General features: G+C 35.0%; 1 protein-coding gene and 1 long non-coding RNA gene across 8 annotated transcripts in view; both read left to right on the top strand.

The window, feature by feature from the left end:
• The first annotated feature begins 11,831 nt into the window (after window positions 1-11,831).
• Window positions 11,832-12,806, top strand: LOC127107643 (uncharacterized mitochondrial protein AtMg00810-like). Its single transcript, XM_051044948.1, has one exon. The coding sequence runs from the start codon at window positions 11,832-11,834 to the stop codon at window positions 12,804-12,806; it is 975 nt and encodes a 324-aa protein (XP_050900905.1).
• Window positions 12,807-14,083: 1,277 nt separating this feature from the next.
• The window catches only part of LOC127137355 (uncharacterized), a 28,014-nt gene continuing 20,500 nt past the window's right edge, over window positions 14,084-21,597 (top strand). For 2 of the 7 annotated variants that reach the window (XR_007808706.1, XR_007808705.1), the window contains exons 1-8: window positions 14,085-14,425; window positions 14,513-15,019; window positions 15,096-15,227; window positions 15,401-15,543; window positions 16,112-16,178; window positions 16,651-16,781; window positions 17,617-17,740; window positions 18,242-18,389. This is a non-coding gene — a long non-coding RNA (uncharacterized LOC127137355). Of the gene's footprint in view, window positions 14,426-14,512; window positions 15,020-15,095; window positions 15,228-15,400; window positions 15,544-16,111; window positions 16,179-16,650; window positions 16,782-17,616; window positions 17,741-18,241; window positions 20,433-21,597 lie in introns of those variants that run through there. The other 5 variants (XR_007808704.1, XR_007808703.1, XR_007808707.1 and 2 more) reach the window with 4 other exon arrangements.

The raw sequence follows: 21,597 nt of genomic DNA, 5'->3' as shown, positions 1-21,597 counted from the left end.
CGGTCGGGTTATCATCAGATCCGAGTGAAGTCAGATGATATTGCGAAGACTGCTTTCCGTACGAGGTATGGTCATTATGAATACACTGTGATGCCGTTCGGTGTATCTAATGCTCCAGTGTTGATCTTGCCTAATCCTGGTGAGTCCTTCGTTGTTTATTGTGATGCTTCTTTGATGGGTCTTGGTGGTGTTTTGATGCAGAATGGTAAAGTTGTAGCTTATGCTTCTAGACAGTTGAAAGTTCATGAGAGGAATTATCCTACGCATGATCTAGAACTTGCAGCTGTTGTATTTGTGTTGAAAATGTGGAGGCATTATCTGTATGGTTCCAGATTCGAAGTGTTCAGTGATCACAAGAGTCTGAAGTATCTGTTTGATCAGAAAGAGTTAAATATGAGGCAGAGAAGGTGGTTAGAATTACTGAAGGATTTTGACTTCGAATTGAGTTATCATCCCGGTAAGGCTAATGTAGTTGCAGATGCGCTGAGTAGAAAGTCTCTACATATGTCTATGATGATGGTTCGGGAGCTTGAGTTAATTGAACAGTTCCGTGATATGAGTTTGGGTTGTGAAGTTTCCGCTGATAGTGTAAAGTTGGGTATACTGAAGTTGACTAGTGGAATTCTAGAAGATATTCGGAATGGTCAGCAAGTTGATGTCGCTCTAGTTGATCATATTACTATGGTTAACCAGGGTAATGGTGGTAATTTTGAGATTGATGAGAATGGCATACTGCGATTTAAAGGTAGAGTTTGTGTTCCTGAGGTGTCTGAATTGAAAAAGAGTATTCTTGAAGAGGGCCATAGGAGTGGATTGAGTATCCATCCAGGTGCAACTAAAATGTATCAAGATTTGAAGAAGTTGTTTTGGTGGGCTGGTATGAAAAGAGATGTTGCTAAGTTTGTGTATGCCTGTTTGACTTGTCAGAAGTCAAAGATTGAACATCAGAAACCGGCAGGTATGATGCAACCTTTGAAGATTCCTGAATGGAAGTGGGATAGCATTTCCATGGATTTTGTGACGGGATTGCCGAGGACGATGAAAGGTAATGATTCTATTTGGGTTATTGTGGATCGATTGACTAAGTCAGCGCATTTCTTGCCGATGAAGATTAATCACTCTTTAGAGAAGTTGGCAGAGTTGTATATTGAGGAGATAGTGAGGCTGCATGGTATTCCATCCAGTATTGTGTCTGATAGAGATCCCAGATTTACTTCTAGATTTTGGGAAGGTTTGCAGAAAGCGTTGGGGACTAAGTTGAGGTTGAGTTCAGCTTATCATCCTCAGACTGATGGTCAGACTGAAAGAACTATCCAATCCTTGGAGGATTTGTTGAGAGCTTATGTGTTGGAGCAGAGTGGTTCTTGGGATAGTTATTTGCCGTTGGTGGAGTTTACTTATAATAATAGTTTTCATGCTAGTATCGGTATGGCTCCATATGAAGCATTGTATGGTAGGAGGTGTAGAACTCCATTGTGTTGGTATGAATCAGGTGAGAGTGTTGTACTCGGACCTGAGATTGTGCAGCAGACGACTGAAAAGGTTAAGATGATTCAGGAGAAAATGAAGATTTCTCAGAGTCGTCAGAAGAGTTATCATGATAACAGGAGAAAGGCACTTGAGTTCCAAGAGGGAGATCATGTGTTCTTGAGAGTTACTCCGACGACAGGTGTGGGTAGAGCTTTAAAGTCTAAAAAGCTTACTCCGAGGTTTGTGGGTCCGTATCAGATTTTGAAGAGGGTTGGGGAAGTGGCGTATCGGATAGCTTTACCGCCGTCGCTTTCTAATCTGCATGATGTGTTTCACGTATCTCAGTTGAGAAAATATATTGCGGATCCTTCGCATGTTGTTCAGTTGGATGATATCCAGGTGAGGGATAATTTGACCGTTGAGGTGTTGCCAATTCAGATAGATGACCGAGAAGAGAAGACCCTGAGAGGTAAGAAGATTGCTCTAGTGAAAGTTGTTTGGGGAGGTCCAGCTGGTGAGAGCTTGACTTGGGAGCGTGAAGATCAGATGAAGGAGTCGTATCCGGCTCTATTTGCTTGAGGTATGTTTTCGAGGACGAAAACTCTTTTAGTGGGGGAGAGTTGTAACACCCCGATTAAAATAAGAGAATTATTTAATTGAGTTAATATTATTTTATTAATTTAATTAAATAAAGTTGAATTATTGGATTATTTTTATTATTATTATAGATGTTATTTATTTTAATAATAATTAAATAAATAAAATAAATGGAATATGAAGAGTGGAAGGGTAAAAGTGGAAATTGGATAAAAGAGGCCAAAGTGAGGACTCAGGTTGTTTTCACGTGTTTTGTCTCAGAGTCAGAGGAAGGGGGAGAAACGCTGAAGAGAAAGAGAAGGAAGAGGAAAAGGCCAAAGATTTCTCAGAGCTTCCTTCAATCCAAAGAGGTAAGGGGTCTGAACCTTATTAAACAATAATATGCTGAAAATGGTGAAATATTGGATGAACGAAAATGGGGATTTTAATCGAAGGAATTCGTAGAAATTATATGCAATGATGTTAGGATTTGTGAAATCGAATAGGGGACTATTTGTATTAGATGATATGAATGATTTTGTGTGAAATTTTGACTGTGGAAGGATGAATTTGGATAGATCTCGTAGCAGAAAAAAAGCCATTGCAGATCTGGAAATCTGGTTTCTGGTCATACGCGTATGGCACTAGGCAATACGCGTATGAGATTGCTGGTACGCGTATGGCACTAGGCAATACGCGTATGGATGAGGAAGATGATGTTTTGAACGTGTTTTGGTCTCTGTTGGTACGCGTATGGGATTGTGATACGCGTAGCATACGCGTATGGACATGGCAATACGCGTATGGATTTGGTCAGGCGTGGGCAATACGCGTATGGGCATAGGCAATACGCGTATGGGCAGACTGTGGTCTTTCCTGGGCTGTTGTCGTGCAGTTTTGGTTGTTTAGGCTGAGCGAGGTAACTTAGCTGATGCATGGTATATGAGGGATCATTTCCCGTTGCTTTGAGTGGTATAGATATTAGTAGAGTGTGATAATACTGTGTTTGATTATGTGGCATGATGTGATATGCTTTTGTGATAGAATGTGTTAATGATGATGATAACATGACTATATGATGTTGTTGTTGCTATGTTGATTATGATGCATGCTTGGTGTGCATGCATTCATGAAAGGCCGATGCCTAGTGATGAACGGACTGAGTTCCAATGATGTTGTTGACTCCGGGCTTGTTGAGAGGCTTGGTTCCTTGCGGGGAACTCGGATTCTATGGTGGTGAATCTGGGAGTGGTGATCCTGTAGTTGGTCACAAAATGGGTATACCGAGTCGTGTTGAGTCATGCATGGGTGTGTGCATTGCATTTGATATGTTGTTTTGTTGATGTTCATGACTATGTGATTATGATGATTATGATGAGCTGTGTTAGCATATGTGAAATATATTTATGTTTATATTTCTGTCGTTATATTATTATTTAGTAATGTAATTCTTACCCCTTCTGCATGTGTTTATGTTCATCTATGATGAGCAATGTGCAGATAAAGAGGAGTAGCTATTGTTGAGGTTTGAAGAATAAGTGTAGAGTTATTCTACAGAGTCGAGTCAAATGCTCTGGTCATGTGACACCGGGGTTATGGGATTCGATAGATAATTGATTATTATTTACGTTGTTTATGATGACTAACATGTTGAGATGCTTTGTTGAGATAACGTTGAAACCTTATTATGAATTGTTATATGATGAATGATAATATTGGTGTTGTTGTCCGCTGCGAAGTTTTAAATATTAAATAATATGTTTTATGTTGTAATGCAATAAGTGTTATGTTGTAAGAAATGTAAACTCTTCTACATGTTGTACTCTGATAATCTATTTAAATATGTCGTTTGGGTAGAAGGGTGTTACAGCTTATGTGAGAAAGATTCAGCCGTATACCACTGATAGGAAGCTATGGATCCATTTCTTCCAAGAGAGTCTATCTGGCACACAGTTGGAATGGTATTATCAGCTTGAGAGCTCTAACATCCGCACCTGGACTGATTTAGCGACAACTTTCTACAAGCACTACCAGTATAATTCTGAATTGGCGCCTACTCGGCTACAGTTGCAGAATACGACTATGGGATCTAAAGAAAGCTTCAAAGAATATGCTCAAAAATGGAGAGATTTGGCTGGCAGAGTCAAACCCCCCATGACTGATCGAGAATTAGTGGACATGTTCATGAGCACACTGACTGGCCCATTCTACAGCCATCTATTGAGAAGTTCCTCATCGGGTTTCACTGAACTTATATTAACAGGTGAGCATGTTGAACGCGGCATTCGAAGTGGAAAGATACAGGCGGCTACCTCTGATCCTCCGGAGACTCCTAACGACATCACTGCCCCTCTGCCTAACCATGACGAGACTGTCAATGCTGTGGAAGATGCTGATAACGATTGTGACTTGGATAGTTGGATTTTCCTAACAATTGGTGACAGACTCAATAATTGGAAGGCTGAAGACACTATCCCGATTTCCTTTAGTCAGGAGTAATTGTTATTGCTTATTTTAATGTATTAAATTTTGTTAAAGGTTTTGTCATTTTTATAAGCATATTCACATTCAATAAATCAATGGACCTTTTTGCATTCAAATATTGCGCTCTTTATCTTTCCTGTCATCTTTCAAATAAGTTATGTTTTCTTGCACACACTCACGTAACAAATTGCAGATCCATATCCACTCTGGATCCTGTTGATAATAATTCTGCTACTGTTCATTATGACTTTGAAAATCCGATCTACCAAGCCGAGGATGGAAGTGAGAAAGATTGTGAAGTACCTGAGAACTTGCCAGACTGTTACTCCAAGAAGAAAAGACCATACAGCCGCAGGAATAATCAATTGAAACTGTGAATCTGGGTACGGAAGTAGACAAGAAAGAAGTCAAAATAGGAGCAGGCTTGGAAAACAGTGTCAAAGAAAGATTACGTCGGATGTTACGTGACTATGTAGAGGTTTTCGCTGGAAAAATCAAGAGATGATATGGAATGATGAATGTCAAGAAGCTTTTGACAAAATCAAGAAGTATCTCCAAGAACCTATAAATCCGATGCCACCAGTTGAAGGAAGACCTCTAATCATGTATTTGACCGTGTTAGAAAATTCAATAGGGTGTGTGTTGGGGCAACATGACGAGTCTGGTCGAAAAGAGCATGCAATATACTACCTTAGCAAAAGGTACCGACTGTGAAACAAGATACTCACAGCTCGAGAAAGCTTGTTGTGCTTTGGCTTGGGCTGCTCGCCGACTAAGACAGTATATGTTGAATCATACCACTTTATTGATTTCTAAGATGGATCTTATCTTATATACATCTGAGAAACCTGCTCTCTCCGAAAGAACAACAAGATGATTACTGAACTCTGCACGCAGTTCAAAATAAAACACCATAACTCTTCTCCGTACCGGCCAAAGATGAATGGCGCCGTGGAGGCTGCTAATAAGAATATTAAGAAGATCATACAAAAGTCGCGATCAACTACTCATCTATAATCTTTCTTTGCCACATTATTTCTCTACCACACTCAAGCTATGCAACATCAAATCATGTCTTTGTTGACTATAGGCGATGAACACAGAGGAACACTCGAGAATATCTCGGCTTTTGTAAGTTATCTCTCTCTTTTCACTTATTCCGTTTTTAAGTCGTATACCTTTGTTATCTATGTTTTTCTTACTTCTTATAGAGTTGTCTTTGTTGATTATGTATTTCTTCTTCTTATTGCATTTCTTACTTTTTTGTTATTAGGATCTGAAGCGTTTTAGATGCCGTGTACATGAATATGTACCCCACGATCCTTTAATAGAACCATATATTAGAGGATATGGATTTGGAAATCTACTCAACATTGTTTCGTACTCGATGGACTACAAGTTCATTCTTGCATTGTTGGAGCGGTGGAGACCCGAGACCCACACATTTCACCTTCTGATTGGTGAGTGTATCGTCACACTAGAGGACTTGTACATGTTGTTGGATCTCCGTATAGATGGAAAGGCCGTGAATGGTAGAGTTCACCAAGACAACTCTATCTGCAATGAATTATTGGGTGCCCCTTTGTTAGACGACGAAATTGAGGGAGATACATCCGGTCAAGCAATATTATGCAACCGAGTACGAGAAAATAATAAAAACTCGGTGTTATATTATGATTTTATTTGGTAATTTTTTTTTCCAGAAAGTACGGGTAATTCTGTAAATATAATGTATTTACCTTTATTACGCAACATTAATAAGGTAAACACATATAGTTGGGGTTCAGCTGTGTTGGCCCATCTATATAGTGCAATGTGTAGAACTGCAAAAAAGGATACATGTACTATTTTTTCATGTGCGTATTTGCTTCAAGCTTAGGTTTGGTCAAGAATGTCGTCGCTCGCCCCGATAAACGAGTGCCCATTCGTGTTCCCATTTGCAACCAAGTAAGTCTAACACCTTACCATTTAGTTAATTATATTTTATATTATAATTAACAATAAATAATATTTTTTACTTTTTTTTATCTAAGGTGGTCAGTAAGGGGGATGAACTATAATAGGTGTCCGAAACACGCTATTATAGTCTATCACAATCTATTGGACCACATTGGACATGACGATGTAATACTCCTACACAACTATATTTTAATATAAAAATACTTATCAAATTATTTTCCATCTAATCGTTTCTTATTGTTTTACAGTTTATCTAGAGGCCATATCTAGGTCTTGATCATGATGTGAACCATGATGATGTTGCAGTTTGGACAGCAAAGACACCGATTATTCGATTCACTACGGTGGAAATGCACCAGAGTGATCGGGTCAAACTGCAGTTCGGCATGCTACAACAGAATCTAGAATCTCCCACGTGTTTGGGGAATTGGCATCAAAAAAGGGTTGATGCAGAATGGGATTATTCTGACTGGAGAGACTTTGCAAAAGAGATGTGTCGTCAATGGAGGAATCGACAACAACATATCTTAAACGAACCATTCATCCATGATGCAAGACCGACTCAACAATATATGACATGGTTTAGGTCGGTAACAACTCAACAATTTGTATCTGAGCCGCAGTATTTAATGGATCCACGCCAACTTGCTTCTTCATCGTACGCCCCACAACAATTCCCCACCCAACACCAATGTTAACCCAAACACAACAACCAACCACACAACATCAACCTACCACATACACACAACAACCAAACACCCAACCTCGCAACCCGTTCATGCCATCCACCCAACAACCAACCATCCAACGTCACAATCCATTCATACCACTCACCCAAACACAATACCAAGAATCAAACCCCGCAACCACAATCGTCTATAGCCCAGATGATTCATATGGGTCACTTCATCGTAGCCCCCTCACCAATGACCACCTTAACATCCCATCAACATAACACCCAACCATTGTTTAACTATAGTACGCCTTAGGAACCATTGTTTCGTTTATAAAACGACTCAATGGCCCAATTTGGACAACTATACCGTCCCCTATCTACCCAACCCCAACTACCTAACTACGATGACATGGGCACCGAACTCCATTACGGAAGCGTCGTTGGCCAGTGCCCCGAACGAATGATGTCACATCTGTCAAATATCGTTGGAACTTCCGCTGGACCTTCCCACCAACCATCACTCGATCAGGTCACCACACAAAGACCGCAAACACCTCAAGAAAATCGTGGGAGACCTCAGAGACAAACTAACGCACCTGGATGTGGAACAGGGGGACGTTATAATCGGGTCGGTCATTAGTTTATTGTCAGTCTAATGTAACCAATTATTACATCATCAATAAATTTATTTTTTTCCATTACTATTTTTTATTTATTAAATAAACAAAATAAAAATTTTAAAAATTTCAAAAAAAAATATATAAGGAGTGTATGTACCAGATGAATTGGCGCATACACCATTAATTGCACCTAGGCACCAGGAGCATTGTCGCCTTGTCATGAGGGCCAACGCATTGGCGCCTCCTCATGAGAAGCCCAATGCATGCGTCAATGCTATTGACACCTCCTCTTACTGCTTAGGGGGTGCGCCAATTCATCTGGCGCACCGTCTTGTAAACCTGGTTATTTTGGTTTTTTTTAATTATTGGTTATTTTTGATTTTTTTTAAAAAAATTCTAATATATAAATGTGACAACATATATATTTATATTAAGATTGATTGTTATGCACTGTCGGTGTAAAAAGTTTTACATTGTCAATGCATCACAATCATCCGTTTGTATTACTTTTAAAATATTTAAAATAAAAATCAAACATTTTAAATATATCAGTAGTTGTGATTAAGTGATGGTGTAAAATTTGTTTACACTGTCAATGTATATCAATTAAATTTATTTATATTTTATTCGTTATTTTTTAAATCTTTTATACCTTACTGTTAAGATTTATTTATTTATTTGTTTTAGAATTGTTTCTGTTTAAAACTAATGGCAGTTGCTAAAACCTGGTCTTTAGGAATTGTGTGTTAGTTGGTTAGTGGATAGCTAGTTTTTAGGAAAACTGGAAACAATGGTTACACTTTGTAATGCCTACAAAAGGGACCTATTCTTATGAATAAAATTATCCAGTATTTTGTTTCTCTTATATCAGTGGTATCCAGAGCCTCGTTACGTGAGAGGGATTGCAGTGAGAAAAAAAATACTGCGAGGGAGAGAACCAGGAAAAGCTGTAATTTTTTTTCTCACAAATGACTTCAGAAAATGGCTTTGTGCAAGCAGCTATTCCATGCTTTGATGGTCACTATGACCATTGGAGCATGCTCATGGAGAACTTCTTGAGATCCAAAGAATACTGGACGGTTGTTGTTTCTGGCGTAGCAGAACCTGCAGCAGATGCTGAGTTATCAGACGGGCAAAAGACGGAGCAGGAAGGACTAAAGCTGAAGGATCTCAAAGCAAAGAATTATCTTTTCCAAGCAATTGACCGATCAATTTTGGAAACCATTCTTTGCAAGGACACTGCAAAGCATATTTGGGATTCCATGAAGAGAAATACCAAGGTACAACAAGAACAAAGAGGCAGCAGCTTCAATCACTTCGTTCGGAGTTTGAATTACTTTGAATGAAACCATGAGAGTCAGTTACAGACTACTTTTCAAGAATGATGGCTATCGTTAATAAGATGCGGATTCATGGAGACAAGACAACAGATGTCACCGTTGTTGAGAAAATTCTTCGATCCTTGACACCAAAATTTAATTTTGTTGTCTGTTCGATAGAAGAAGCAAATGATGTGGATGAACTTTCAATTGATGAATTGCAAAGTTCCTTGTTGGTTCATGAGAAAAAAATTAACCAGCAGGAGAAAGAAGAGCAAGCATTGAAGGCCGTATCCGAAAATCACACCATATCTAGTGGAGGTGATAAAGGACGAGATAGAGGAAGACATTGAGGCAGAGGAGGAAAAAATAACTATGATCGGGTGAACCAACAAAATTATCAGCATCAAGAAAGTTATTTTCAAGGAAGAGGAAGAGGACGTGGAGGCCATCAATTAACAAAGTCATTAAACAAGTCCAATATTGAATGCTACAGATGCCATAAGTATGGCCATTACAAGTCAGAATGCAGAACAAATTTGAGATATCAAAGAGGAGAAAAATCCAACTTTGCAGAAAGAGAGGAAGAGGTGTCTCTTCTAATGGTGTGTCACGTGAAGGAAGAAATTCAACCAAACTTATGGTATTTGGATACTGGCTGCAGCAATCATATGTGTGGCGATAAGAAGGCATTCTCTGGCTTAGACGAATCATTTCGCAGCACTGTTAAATTTGGTGACAACTCTACTGTGTATGTCATGGGAAAAGGAACAATTGGCATTCATACCAAAAAAAGATTATGTTCAAACTATTTCTAATGTTCTTTTTGTTCCAGATTTGAAAACAAATTTACTAAGTGTTGGGCAGCTTCAAGAAAAGGGATATGGAATCTATGTCAAAAATGGAGTTTGCAGAATTGAAGATGAAAAATTGGGTTTGATAGCTCAAGTGAACATGACAGCTAATAGAATGTTTCCATTGTATCTACAAGACAATACTAAATCATGTCTTTCTGCAAGGTTAAAAGAAAAGGAATGGCTTTGGCACTTTCGCTACGGGCATCTTAGTTTTTGTGGGTTAAAGACTTTACAACAAAAGAATATGGTGACAGGTCTTCCTCAAATCACAATCCCCTCTGAAGTTTGTGAAGAGTGTGTCGTTAGCACACAACACCAGAATCAATTCCCACAAGGAAAATCATGGAGGGCAAAGGCTACACTAGAGCTTGTTCATTCAGATATATGCAGACCAATTACTCCATGTTCCAATGGAGGCAAGAGGTATATAATTACTTTCATTGATGATTTTAGTCGTAAAGTCTGGGTTTATTTCTTGCAAGAAAAATCTGAAGCATTTCTAGCATTTAAAAGCTATAAAGCATTGGTTGAAAAAGAGGTAGGCAGTCCAATCAAAGTTCTGCGCACAGATCGCGGTGGAGAATGTTGTTCACATGAATTTGCAAATTTTTGTGAGACTCATGGAATCAAAAGGCAGCTTACAGCAGCTTATACGCCCCAACAAAATGGCGTATGTGAGAGGAAAAATCACACTATTATGAATATGGTGCGTAGCATTTTGTCAAGGAGTTGTATTCCAAAAAGTTTTTGGCCAGAAGCCGTCAACTGGAGCATACATGTACTGAACAGAAGTCCCACACTTGTTGTTCAAAATATGACACCGGAAGAAGCATGGAGCGGAAGAAAACCAGCTGTACACTATTTCCAAGTTTTTGGGTGTATCGCTTATGCTCATATTGCAAATCATAAGAGAAAAAGCTAGACAGCAAGGGAGAAAAATGCATATTTCTTGGTGTTAGCGATGCATCAAAAGCTTACAAATTATACAATCCAAGCACCATGAAAATTGTCATTAGCCGTGATGTAGTCTTTGATGAAGAAGCAACCTGGTCATGGAAAGAAGATAAGGCTAAACAATATATCCCAATAGCCTGCGATGATAATGAGGAAAGGGAGAAACCTATGGAAAATGTGCAAGTAGTAGAAGGAAATCAGAATGTTCCTATAGCCGATCGAAGTCCACTTGTAGCGGAATCACAAAGGCCTCAACGTCATAGAAGAAGACCTGCATGGATAGAAGATTATGAGGTTACTGGAGTTGACCAAGGTGAGGATGTACTTACACATTTTGCTCTCTTTTCAGATTGTGATCCTACTACTTTTGAAGTTGCTATCAAGGAATCAAAATGGAAAAAGGCTATGGATGCAGAAATTACATCAATAGAAAAAAATGATACTTGGGAGCTATGTGATCTACCAAATGGACAGGAAACCATTGGTGTGAAATGGGTTTTCAAAACAAAGCTAAATGAGAAGGGCGAAGTTGACAAGTATAAGGCTCGTTTGGTCGCCAAGGGATACAAGAAACGGTATGGGATTGATTACGCAGAAGTTTTCTCTCCAGTTGCAAGGCATGACACAATCAGATTAGTGGTTGCATTAGCGGCACTACAATCTTGGCAGATTTTCCAGCTTGATGTCAAATCGGCATTCTTGCATGGATACTTGGAAGAACAGGTATATGTCGATCAACCTCCTGGCTATGTAAAGGTTGGATTAGAACATAAAGTTTATAAATTGAAGAAAGCTCTCTACGGACTAAAACAAGCTCCACGAGCTTGGTATAGTTGAAGCTTATTTTCTGAAAAAGGGTTTTCATAAATGTCCATACGAGCACACACTTTTTGTTAAAAGGGGAGATATCGAGAAAATGCTCATTGTGTGTTTATATGTTGATGATCTTATATTTACTGGAAATGATGATGCCATGATGAAAGAATTCAAGAAATCAATGATGAGTGAATTTGAAATGACTGACCTTGGTATGATGCATTACTTCCTTGGCAAAGAAGTAGTGCAATCAACTTATGGGATCTTTATTTCCCAAAGGAAGTATGTGCAAGATATTTTGGACAGATTTAAAATGCAGGACTGTAATCCTGTAAGCACTCCAACCGAGTTTGGCTTGAAGCTAAACAAAGATCATGATGGAAAGAAAGTGGACAACACATTTTACAAGCAAATTGTTGGCAGCTTAATGTACGTAACAACAACGAGGCCTGACATAATGTATTCTGTGAGCTTAATAAGCAGATATATGGAGAGTCCAACAGAAATGCATTTGTTAGCTGCCAAGAGAATTCTTCGTTATTTACAAGGAACTAAAGATTTTGGGTTGTTCTACAAGAAAGGTAAAAAGTTGGAATTATTCGGGTTTTCGGATAGTGATTATGCAGGAGATCAAGATGATAGAAGAAACACATCTGCATATGCTTTCTTGTTGGGGACAGGGGCTGTTTCATGGTCTTCTAAGAAGCAACAGATTGTCACTCTGTCATCCACAGAAGCTGAATTCATTGCTGCAACAGCTTGTGCTTGTCAAGCTATTTGGTTGAGACGGATTCTTGAAAAGCTATGGTCAAAACAAGTTGAAGCTACCACAATTTTTTGTGACAACAACTTAGCAATCAAACTTTCCAAGAATCCTGTACTACATGGTAGAAGTAAACACATTGATGTGAAATATTATTTTCTAAGAGATCTTAGCAATGATGGAACAATTAAATTGATTTATTGTAAGAGTGAAAATCAGGTTGCAGACATTTTGACCAAGCCCCTAAAGCCTGCTGCATTTTTTAAGCTTCGAAGTATGCTAGGAGTTTGTTCGGTAATGGAGACAAAATAAAGAAAGAAGTTGTTGCATTGTGCTTGTTTCTAAACTGATAGTATCTGCAGATATCAGTTTAAGGGATGGTGTTAAGATTTATTTATTTATTTATTTGTTTTAGAATTGTTTCTGTTTAAAACTAATGGCAGTTGCTAAAACCCGATCTTTAGGAATTGTGTGTTAGTTGGTTAGTGGATAGCTAGTTTTTAGGAAAACTGGAAACAGCGGTTACACTTTGTAATGCCTACAAAAGGGACCTATTCTTATGAATAAAATTATCCAGTATTTTGTTTCTCTTATATCACTTACACACATTTAATATACAAATGTGACAACATATATATATTTACATTTTATTTGTTATTTATTTGTTATCTTTTATACCTTTTATATATATATATATATATATATATATATATATATATATATATATATATATATATATATATATATATATATATATATATATATATATATATATATATATATATATATATATATATATATATATATATAGAGAGAGAGAGAGAGAGAGAGAGAGAGAGAGAGAGAGAGAGAGAGAGAGAGAGAGAGAGAGAGAGAGAGAGAGAGAGAGAGAGAGAGAGAGAGAGAGAGAGAGAGAGAGAGAGAGAGAGAGAGATTAATTGAAATACACTGACAGTGTAAAAGGATTTTACACCGTCAGTTAATCATAGCCGTTGGATATTGAAACAAGTTTGACTTTTATTTTAAAAATCTATAAAGTAATACAAATGGGTGATGGTGATGAACCGACGGTGTAAAACTTTGTACACTGACAATGTATAGTAATTAATCTCATATAGTAATTACTATTCACTGTCAGTGTAAAAAGTTTTACACAATCGATTCATCACCATCACCTGTTTGTATTACTTTATAGATTTTGAAAATAAAAGTCAAACTTCTTTTAATATCCAACGCCTATAATTAACTGATGGTGTAAAACCCTTTTACACTGACCGTATATTTCAATTAATCTTTTATATATATATATATATATATATATATATATATATATATATATATATATATATATATATATATATATAACACTTTTGACAACAAAATTTTAATGTGTAAAGCATAATTACTCATAAATTAATAAAAACTTTGTTCATTGTATATCTTCAAAATAATCATTAAAAAAACCAGTATAAATGTATAAGAGAGGATTTTATAAAGATAAATAATATTTGAATACAAAATTTTAATAGAATTCGAGAACAATTTATACGAACTGCCACCATATTTATTATATTCATTAAACTTAAACTGAACTGAGACACTTTATCATTTCGAAATCCCTTTATTCTTAGTTCTAACGGCTATTTTAATTTCTATCTCTATTTTTTTCTTCTCTCTTCTTTCTCTACAAATTCAACGCACTCTCTCCTTCCTCCAGTTCACTCTGAACTAAACCCATCCTTTCACTGGCGTCCACACAATCCGGCTTTACAGAAACCAATCCGGGTCCGAAGGTTCGGGTAATAGCAAAGATTCGTGGGTTTTCGGATCCAGATACCAATTTCGAAACCTCTAAACTGTGGAGTGGGGTTCGGTGAACACCGAAAATTCTGGGGAGAAGTTACCATCTCCTTTAAAGAACAATCTTCTAGGTATGATTACTTTCTTAATTATTCAGTTTTCAGCTTCATGATTACTTTGTGGAGTTTTCAGCTTCATGATTAGTGGGTTTTTTTCAGATCAGCTTTTATAGACCGAATCCGAACCATGTCCGACCGGTATCCACCCCTACTCTCTGGGGGGAAGTTTTTCACTCTTCATCTTGAGCTTCACCGGAGAAACTTCTTCCGGCGTCATCCACCAGCTCACCGAGCACCACCACGAAACCTTCCACTGACCATCATCTTCCATTCAACACCGCGGGCACGACCATCATCACCTACCAAACCCGCCGTGAACGGAACAACCACCACTACTATTGGCTTCCCGTCGCCGGCAACACCACACACAACCACCCACATCCAAACCACAAATCTCAAATCTACCTTCGGACTACCTCCACCCTCACACGATCCAACAAATCTCTGACGAACACACCTTACAACACCACTCCGCCACCACTGTACGACGGTTTCTACTCAATATGTAAAATTTGAGCTGTTATTCTTGTAGTAAGAAAGAAGGCATCAGTATCGCGTAAAGAGGAAATATGTTTGGTTGCGAGGGGGCGGATCCACGTGATAACTGTAAGATTTTCCTATTTCCTTCTTTTTAACAAGCTAATATATGAGTACTATTTGATATCCATTTATTCCTTTGCAGTGTATAGGGGTTATTGTTATAATAAGCGACCCAAGTTCAAAATTAACCTAGAAAATGTAGCTCTGGATATATATACAAAGAAAGCTGCTTTGAAGGCTTCTTCTTCTGTTGTTGCTCTTTTATCTTATTCTGGTATTCATCTTTTCAGTCCATAAGCTATTTGGAAACTTTATTGCCATTTCAATTGGGAAATTAATACTACAAGATTCACATATTAATTTTACAACCATTCTCCCTCGTACAAACACATACAGTTTTTGAATAAATTGACATTTTAGCATAATCATTGTTTTATTTGAATACAGGGGAGCAAGAGTTGACTCAATGTTGTGGTGTTATCAATGAAAATAATGCCAGTAATCGTCATACTGTTTTGACATCTGCAAACCTCATCCAGTGTCGTACTGAACAAAATGTGTTGGAAGATAAATTGGCTGATAGTCTTAAGGTTGCTTTTTATATCCATGCCCTTCAACTAAATTGGGTCTTAAACTTAATAGGGACCTTGTTTACCATCTTTGATATGCAAATGTATTCCATTTATTTACAATTTATAACATTTTTAAAAAAGCTATTTGTTTATTATAAGACAAAAATCAGTACCTCACTATCAGGAAACATTGCAAAGTCTAGCACTATGAGGCATATGATTTTGCTTAAGTATCGATGGTATATGTTATGTTGTGAGTTTCGAGGTTGTTAGATGTTAGAAATAGGTATTTATAGTTCAGAACTTCATGTTAAAAATCATTACAATTTGTATATTCTTTTTATGCCTTTCACATGCATTAGTCATATGTTTATCCTAAAACTTGATATTATTTATCAGTAAAGTGAAAATGATAGTGGAGTTTAATTCTTTTTTGTAGGTTATCATATACCTGTATGATGGTACATTTGAGTTAGTAATATAGACAGAGTTTTTCTAATTATACCTATTAATTGTTTAAAATATCTTAAGTTTGAGGGGGTTATATGTTGTTTTATATTAGTAACTTTTGTTCGTTCCTTTCCAGTATTGCTCCTTGTGATGATGATCTTAATTGTTAGGAGCTCTTCAAGGGGACTTGCTCGATCACAAAGGTTATTTCTCTCCCCTTCTATCTCTGTTGAGTGTTAATAAAGAATAGTTGCTAAATTTTTAGGATATTATTGATTGAGATGCATGAATAAGATAAAAGTATTTGGTTTTACTATATGGTTAAGAGTTTGTGGGGTCTTACGAGTAACAAGCAAGCGAGTATGTTAAACTAAATAATGTTGAACAAATTGTTGTGTGGATATAATTGGTCAAAGTATATAATTATGCTATCTTTGGGTTATTTCATACAATTGTAAGAGTGTGTCCTATGCTTTGGGTTCTGTCCTTGGTTAGGACATGATTGAAACTTGATTGGTGTTTTGTTGGGATTTTGTATTTTGATATGGTTGTATTTCACTTTCTTGTATGTTCTATTTTCTTGGGAGAAATTCTTTGGATTTCTTTATTCTTGTGTGGTGCATTTTGCCATTCATAGCTCTCCTGTAGCTTTATTAGTGATTGTTTCTTTTGTAGTGTGGTGAGGGTGGCGCGCTCGTAAACCTTTAAGGACAAGTTATTGGTATTACATTTTATGAAGTGAGCTTTACTCCTTTTGTGCCTATATAAATAGCTCAGAAATACTGGGAGCATTACGAGAGATATGGGTATGTTAATGTTGTGTTTCTCAATCCAATTTTATTGTTTAGATTTATTAATAGTGCATTACTTAGTTGTTCACCGGTGTTTATAGGCCTTTAGTAATAAGACAATCTCGTACGCAGTTCCAAATACATAATTATAATTATGGTCAAATTGCACTTTTGGTCTTTTAACTCCAATTCCTTGCCAGAGCGGTCATTTTTCAACAGAAAAGACCAAAATGAAAAAAAAAATCCATTTGACACTCCTTTGGCACATAAAAGGACCAAAGTTCGAAAAAAGACCCCTTTTGACACATATTTTAGACATAAAAGACCAAATTGAAAAAAAAATAGGAACCACTTTGACATGAATTTGAAATATAAATGATCAAAAGTGAGAAAAAATAAATAACCAAATTGAAATTTTGGTTAAAGATAAAGGACCGAAAATGCAGTTTGGCCTATATAATAAATTATTACTGTTTCCTTTTGATGAAGATTGCTTACTTACTACCATCTATTAATTTATTGTTTTGTTATGTTACTTGTCTATGATCATTACGTTACCTGTAGAAATTTTTAATATACTCATTGGATTTCGTTTTTATGTTGGTAAGACTTGGCCATAAGCCATTTTCTCCCCTATTTCTACTTTTTAGTACCCCATCAAGTCAAAGTGTTGATCAACTTTCTAAGCGTGTCATGCAACTTTGTGTTACTAATGTTGAAATTTCATGTGGTGGTGGATGTTTCACAACTTATTACATGTTGCACATTTTTTACGGCGTTCTGAAAAAATAACTTATTCTAATCTCTAATTGCTGAAGATATAGCTAATCATTCATGATCAAATTCACAGCATGAGACTCTGGCGACCTTTATTGGGAATTGTGGCTACAAACTTATATGCAGTTGATATATCTCACATAGAGAAGGTTATTCATAAGATTCCAAGTATTTGCAATGGGATTCTTGTTGAGGAGGTAAACTTTATTGTCTAGGAATACATAGTGATTTCACATACTACATACCATTGATTTAATATGCACCAAAAATGCTACTAACTGGTTCATTTAAAATGGTCGAGAAATGAATGTTAGTGATTGGTTTGTTAAAACAGTTTATGAATCAATAAGTAAACTTTATTGTCTAGGAATACAAAATGATTTCACATACTACATACCTATGTTTCTTGAAGTGATAGACTTTGATTTAATCTATACTTAATATGTACCGAAAATGTTACTGACTGGTTCCTTTAAAATGGTCGAGATATGAATGTTACTGATTGGTTTGTTAAAATAGTTGATGAATCAATCTAGCTGTTGTTGCATGCAATCTGTGTCATCTCTCTTTTAGCTTTTACCCCAAAGAAATCTCTCTTTTAGCTTTGAATGAAAGCTGTTCTTCTTATGTTGGTTTTGATTTTTATGATACCTATGACAATTTCATTTGATTGAATATAATCTAACCGTTGTGAGTAGGTAATTCAAGGTTCTTCTCTTGATTCTGCTAGGCTACATGTGAATGGCGTAACAGTTCAATGTGATGGAAAAACAGTTCAGTTTCTTGGAAAAACAGTTCAGTTATGTTCCTTAACTAAATCTCATATCACACCCCCTAAAGCAGCAGGTGAACACATTCTTACTTAGTGTTATTTATATTAATTTTGTTTGAGCTCACTTATGTAGAATCGAGTCATGTAACATATCCCTTGGCATCCTTCTTTCATGGTTAATCTATCGAGTTTCTAATATTTAACTTTTAATTATTTTTTAGTGAATCAATTTAACGGTAAATAATTAAATTAAAACCTATATATTTCCCCATTAAATATTCTAGTCTTGATTTATAAAATATTAAATAAGTCAATAATAAAAAGGAGTGAGGCTCCTCTCAACAATTTGCTACAAAAAATAAATGAGGGTTTTACTATCTTTCATAACGATGTCACTTCTACTTATAAAAAAGAATGCCGTCGCCGTTTCATCCATTTAATCACATTCTTTCTCTTCTAGTTAGATGGATGAACACTTCGTCAAACTCTTCTTATATGGAACAATTTTAATTTTTCATGTAGCACAACTATTGAAGTTGTATCCCTATAAAAAATTTAAGTTTCTTTTCAAATTGAAGATGTCCATAATGATAATGCAATCCTTTTTCACATTCTTTTCTTTTTTTGTTATTGATTATTATTTTACTTTTTGCACCGACATTTTATTTAAAAATATTTTATTGAATTGTAAGATGAAAATAATTATTTTAAAGATATACATAATAATTTAAAAAGTGTTACTATGTTTTGGAAGAGAAGTGACCTATGGCTTTAGGTTTTCCATAGATTCCGTGAAAAACCACTTTACCGTGTTTTAATGGGTGAAACCTTACTGCAAGTGAGTCACGCACACAACTTTGTTTGTTCTTTCTTTGTATGACGTGTTGTATATCAATGTGTCGAGATGAACTTCCGTACTGTTGGCATTTGTGGTGCTCATGTGTTATCTAGTATGAAGAAAACTCACACACATCTAATAACGAAGATATATGAAATAAATAATATTTTATTGAAAATAAATGGTCGTTTATGTTTGAGAAAATTTTTAATGTTAACACTCCAATTATACAATATGCGGGTCTATGTGGTAGAGAATGTTGATTGGGAGACCCGATATTTAATAGACTGAGTCATATTGTGGGTATAATGTTCTTCCTATTAAATACCGGGTCTCCTGAACAACCTTCTCTATGATATAAACTCGCATATTGTATAATGAGAGTCTTATCATTAAGATTTTTCTTAAATGTAAATGATGATTTTTTGTTTTCAATAAAATATTCTTCATTCCATATCCCCATTATGCAATGTGTGAGAGTTTAGTGCATGTAAGTAAATTAGCATCATTGACACATTGATACATCATGCTCTACAAATAAGGATCAAACAAAGTTGTGTGCATGATCAAGTGTAACAGGATTTCACAATCAATATTGAAATATCACTAGAGGGTTTAATGACTATTATTTCTGCTTTCAAACCAAATTCCATCATGCCTCTGAACTCTAATAAAATTGTAATTTTTTCCTTTAGCATTAAAAATATGCGACCAACTCATACGACAAAGTCGTCTTTCACTGAATTTATGGCAAATTGACAAAGTCGTCTTTCACTGAATTTATGGCAAATTCAGGCTCATATGTGACTTCTCTTCTATAATGTATTTGAATAATCTAAATAATATGTTTTAAATTATCACCTAGATCCCTAAAATGATTATCTTCCTTCTAGGATTGAATAAAATATTTATATAAAAATGTTGGTGCAAGAAAGGAGAATAATAACAGAAAAAAAAATGGTTGCATTACCATTATGAGCATTATTGATTTGAAATAAAACTTAAATTTTTTTAAGAGAGATACAACTTCAACCTTAATATTACATGAGAATTGATATTGTTCGGAAGAGCTTGACGGAGTGTTCATCTATCAAAAAGATGGTAAAATCCGAATGGTTTTTTTAGCAAATTAGGAGCCTTACTCTTTTTTATTATTGACTTTGTTAATGTTTTATAAATCAAATCTAAAATATCTAAGGGAGAAACATGTATAAATTTTAATTTAATTATTTACCATTAAATTGATTAAAAAAATATAAATAAAAAAATATGTTAAACATATTGATTTAACTTTTATTTTATTGAAGTAGAATTTAAGCGAATTTGAAAATAATTACACAATTTTTTGATAGCAGTTATATATTTAGACTCGTTTTTATAGAAAATTAGCTTGATAAGTTGTTTATAAAAAATAAACTAGACTCTTAAAATTTATAAATAAAAGTATAATAAATTAGATCGTAGTAGTAGTGAACATAGTAGTGAACACGTAGAAAATACTAAAATGTAATATATTTAGAATTGTAAATTTGTTAGTAATGATTAATTTTTATTCATTAATCCTTAATTACAATGACCTGCCGATGCGTTTTACATTTTGTTAATTTTAAATATTATATTTGTAATATATATACTGTATTAATTTATAAATAAGATATGAGCATAATCATTCAAAAAATAATATGAAAAAAAGAATGAAGTAGAATTTAAGCGAATTTGAAAATAATTACACAATTTTTTGATAGCAGTTATATATTTAGACTCGTTTTTATAGAAAATTAGCTTGATAAGTTGTTTATAAAAAATAAACTAGACTCTTAAAATTTATAAATAAAAGTATAATAAATTAGATCGTAGTAGTGAACACGTAGAAAATACTAAAATGTAATATATTTAGAATTGTAAATTTGTTAGTAATGATTAACTTTTATTCATTAATCCTTAATTACAATGACCTGCCGATGCGTTTTACATTTTGTTAATTTTAAATATTATATTTATAATATATATACTGTATTAATTTATAAATAAGATATGAGCATAATCATTCAAAAAATAATATGAAAAAAAGAATGAATATTTTTTTTAAATAATCATCTTTTTTTTTTAAAATTCAAAAATGATCATAATTTAAATTTTTTTTTACAAAAATGAGCACTTTTTTGCCCTAAAGACACATGAGCGCTACCCTAGATGGCGCCTACCCTTTAGTTGGAGGGCAAGTCGCCACTAGGAGTGGCGCCTACTCCTAAATATTTTTTAAAAAATTTTTTTTTTGCTTTTTTTAAAATTTTTTTAAATCTTTTTTAACTTATTTTAAATTTATTAATTTATATTTATTATAAATTATATTAATTTATATTAATACATATATATAAATAATATTATTTACAAGATATATATATATATATATATATATATATATATATATATATATATATATA

The sequence above is a fragment of the Lathyrus oleraceus genome, chromosome 1 (genome assembly GCF_024323335.1).
Source record: "Lathyrus oleraceus cultivar Zhongwan6 chromosome 1, CAAS_Psat_ZW6_1.0, whole genome shotgun sequence".
In the NCBI taxonomy this organism is placed as follows: Eukaryota; Viridiplantae; Streptophyta; class Magnoliopsida; order Fabales; family Fabaceae; genus Lathyrus; species Lathyrus oleraceus.
The sequence above is the reverse complement of the archived record's forward strand: the minus strand, read 5'-3'. Positions and strand labels throughout refer to the sequence as shown.

What these genes read in the sequence shown, in the direction of transcription:
- LOC127107643 (XM_051044948.1), top strand. Translation starts at nt 11,832, where the DNA reads ATGCTCATTGTGTGTTTATATGTTGATGATCTTATATTTACTGGAAAT.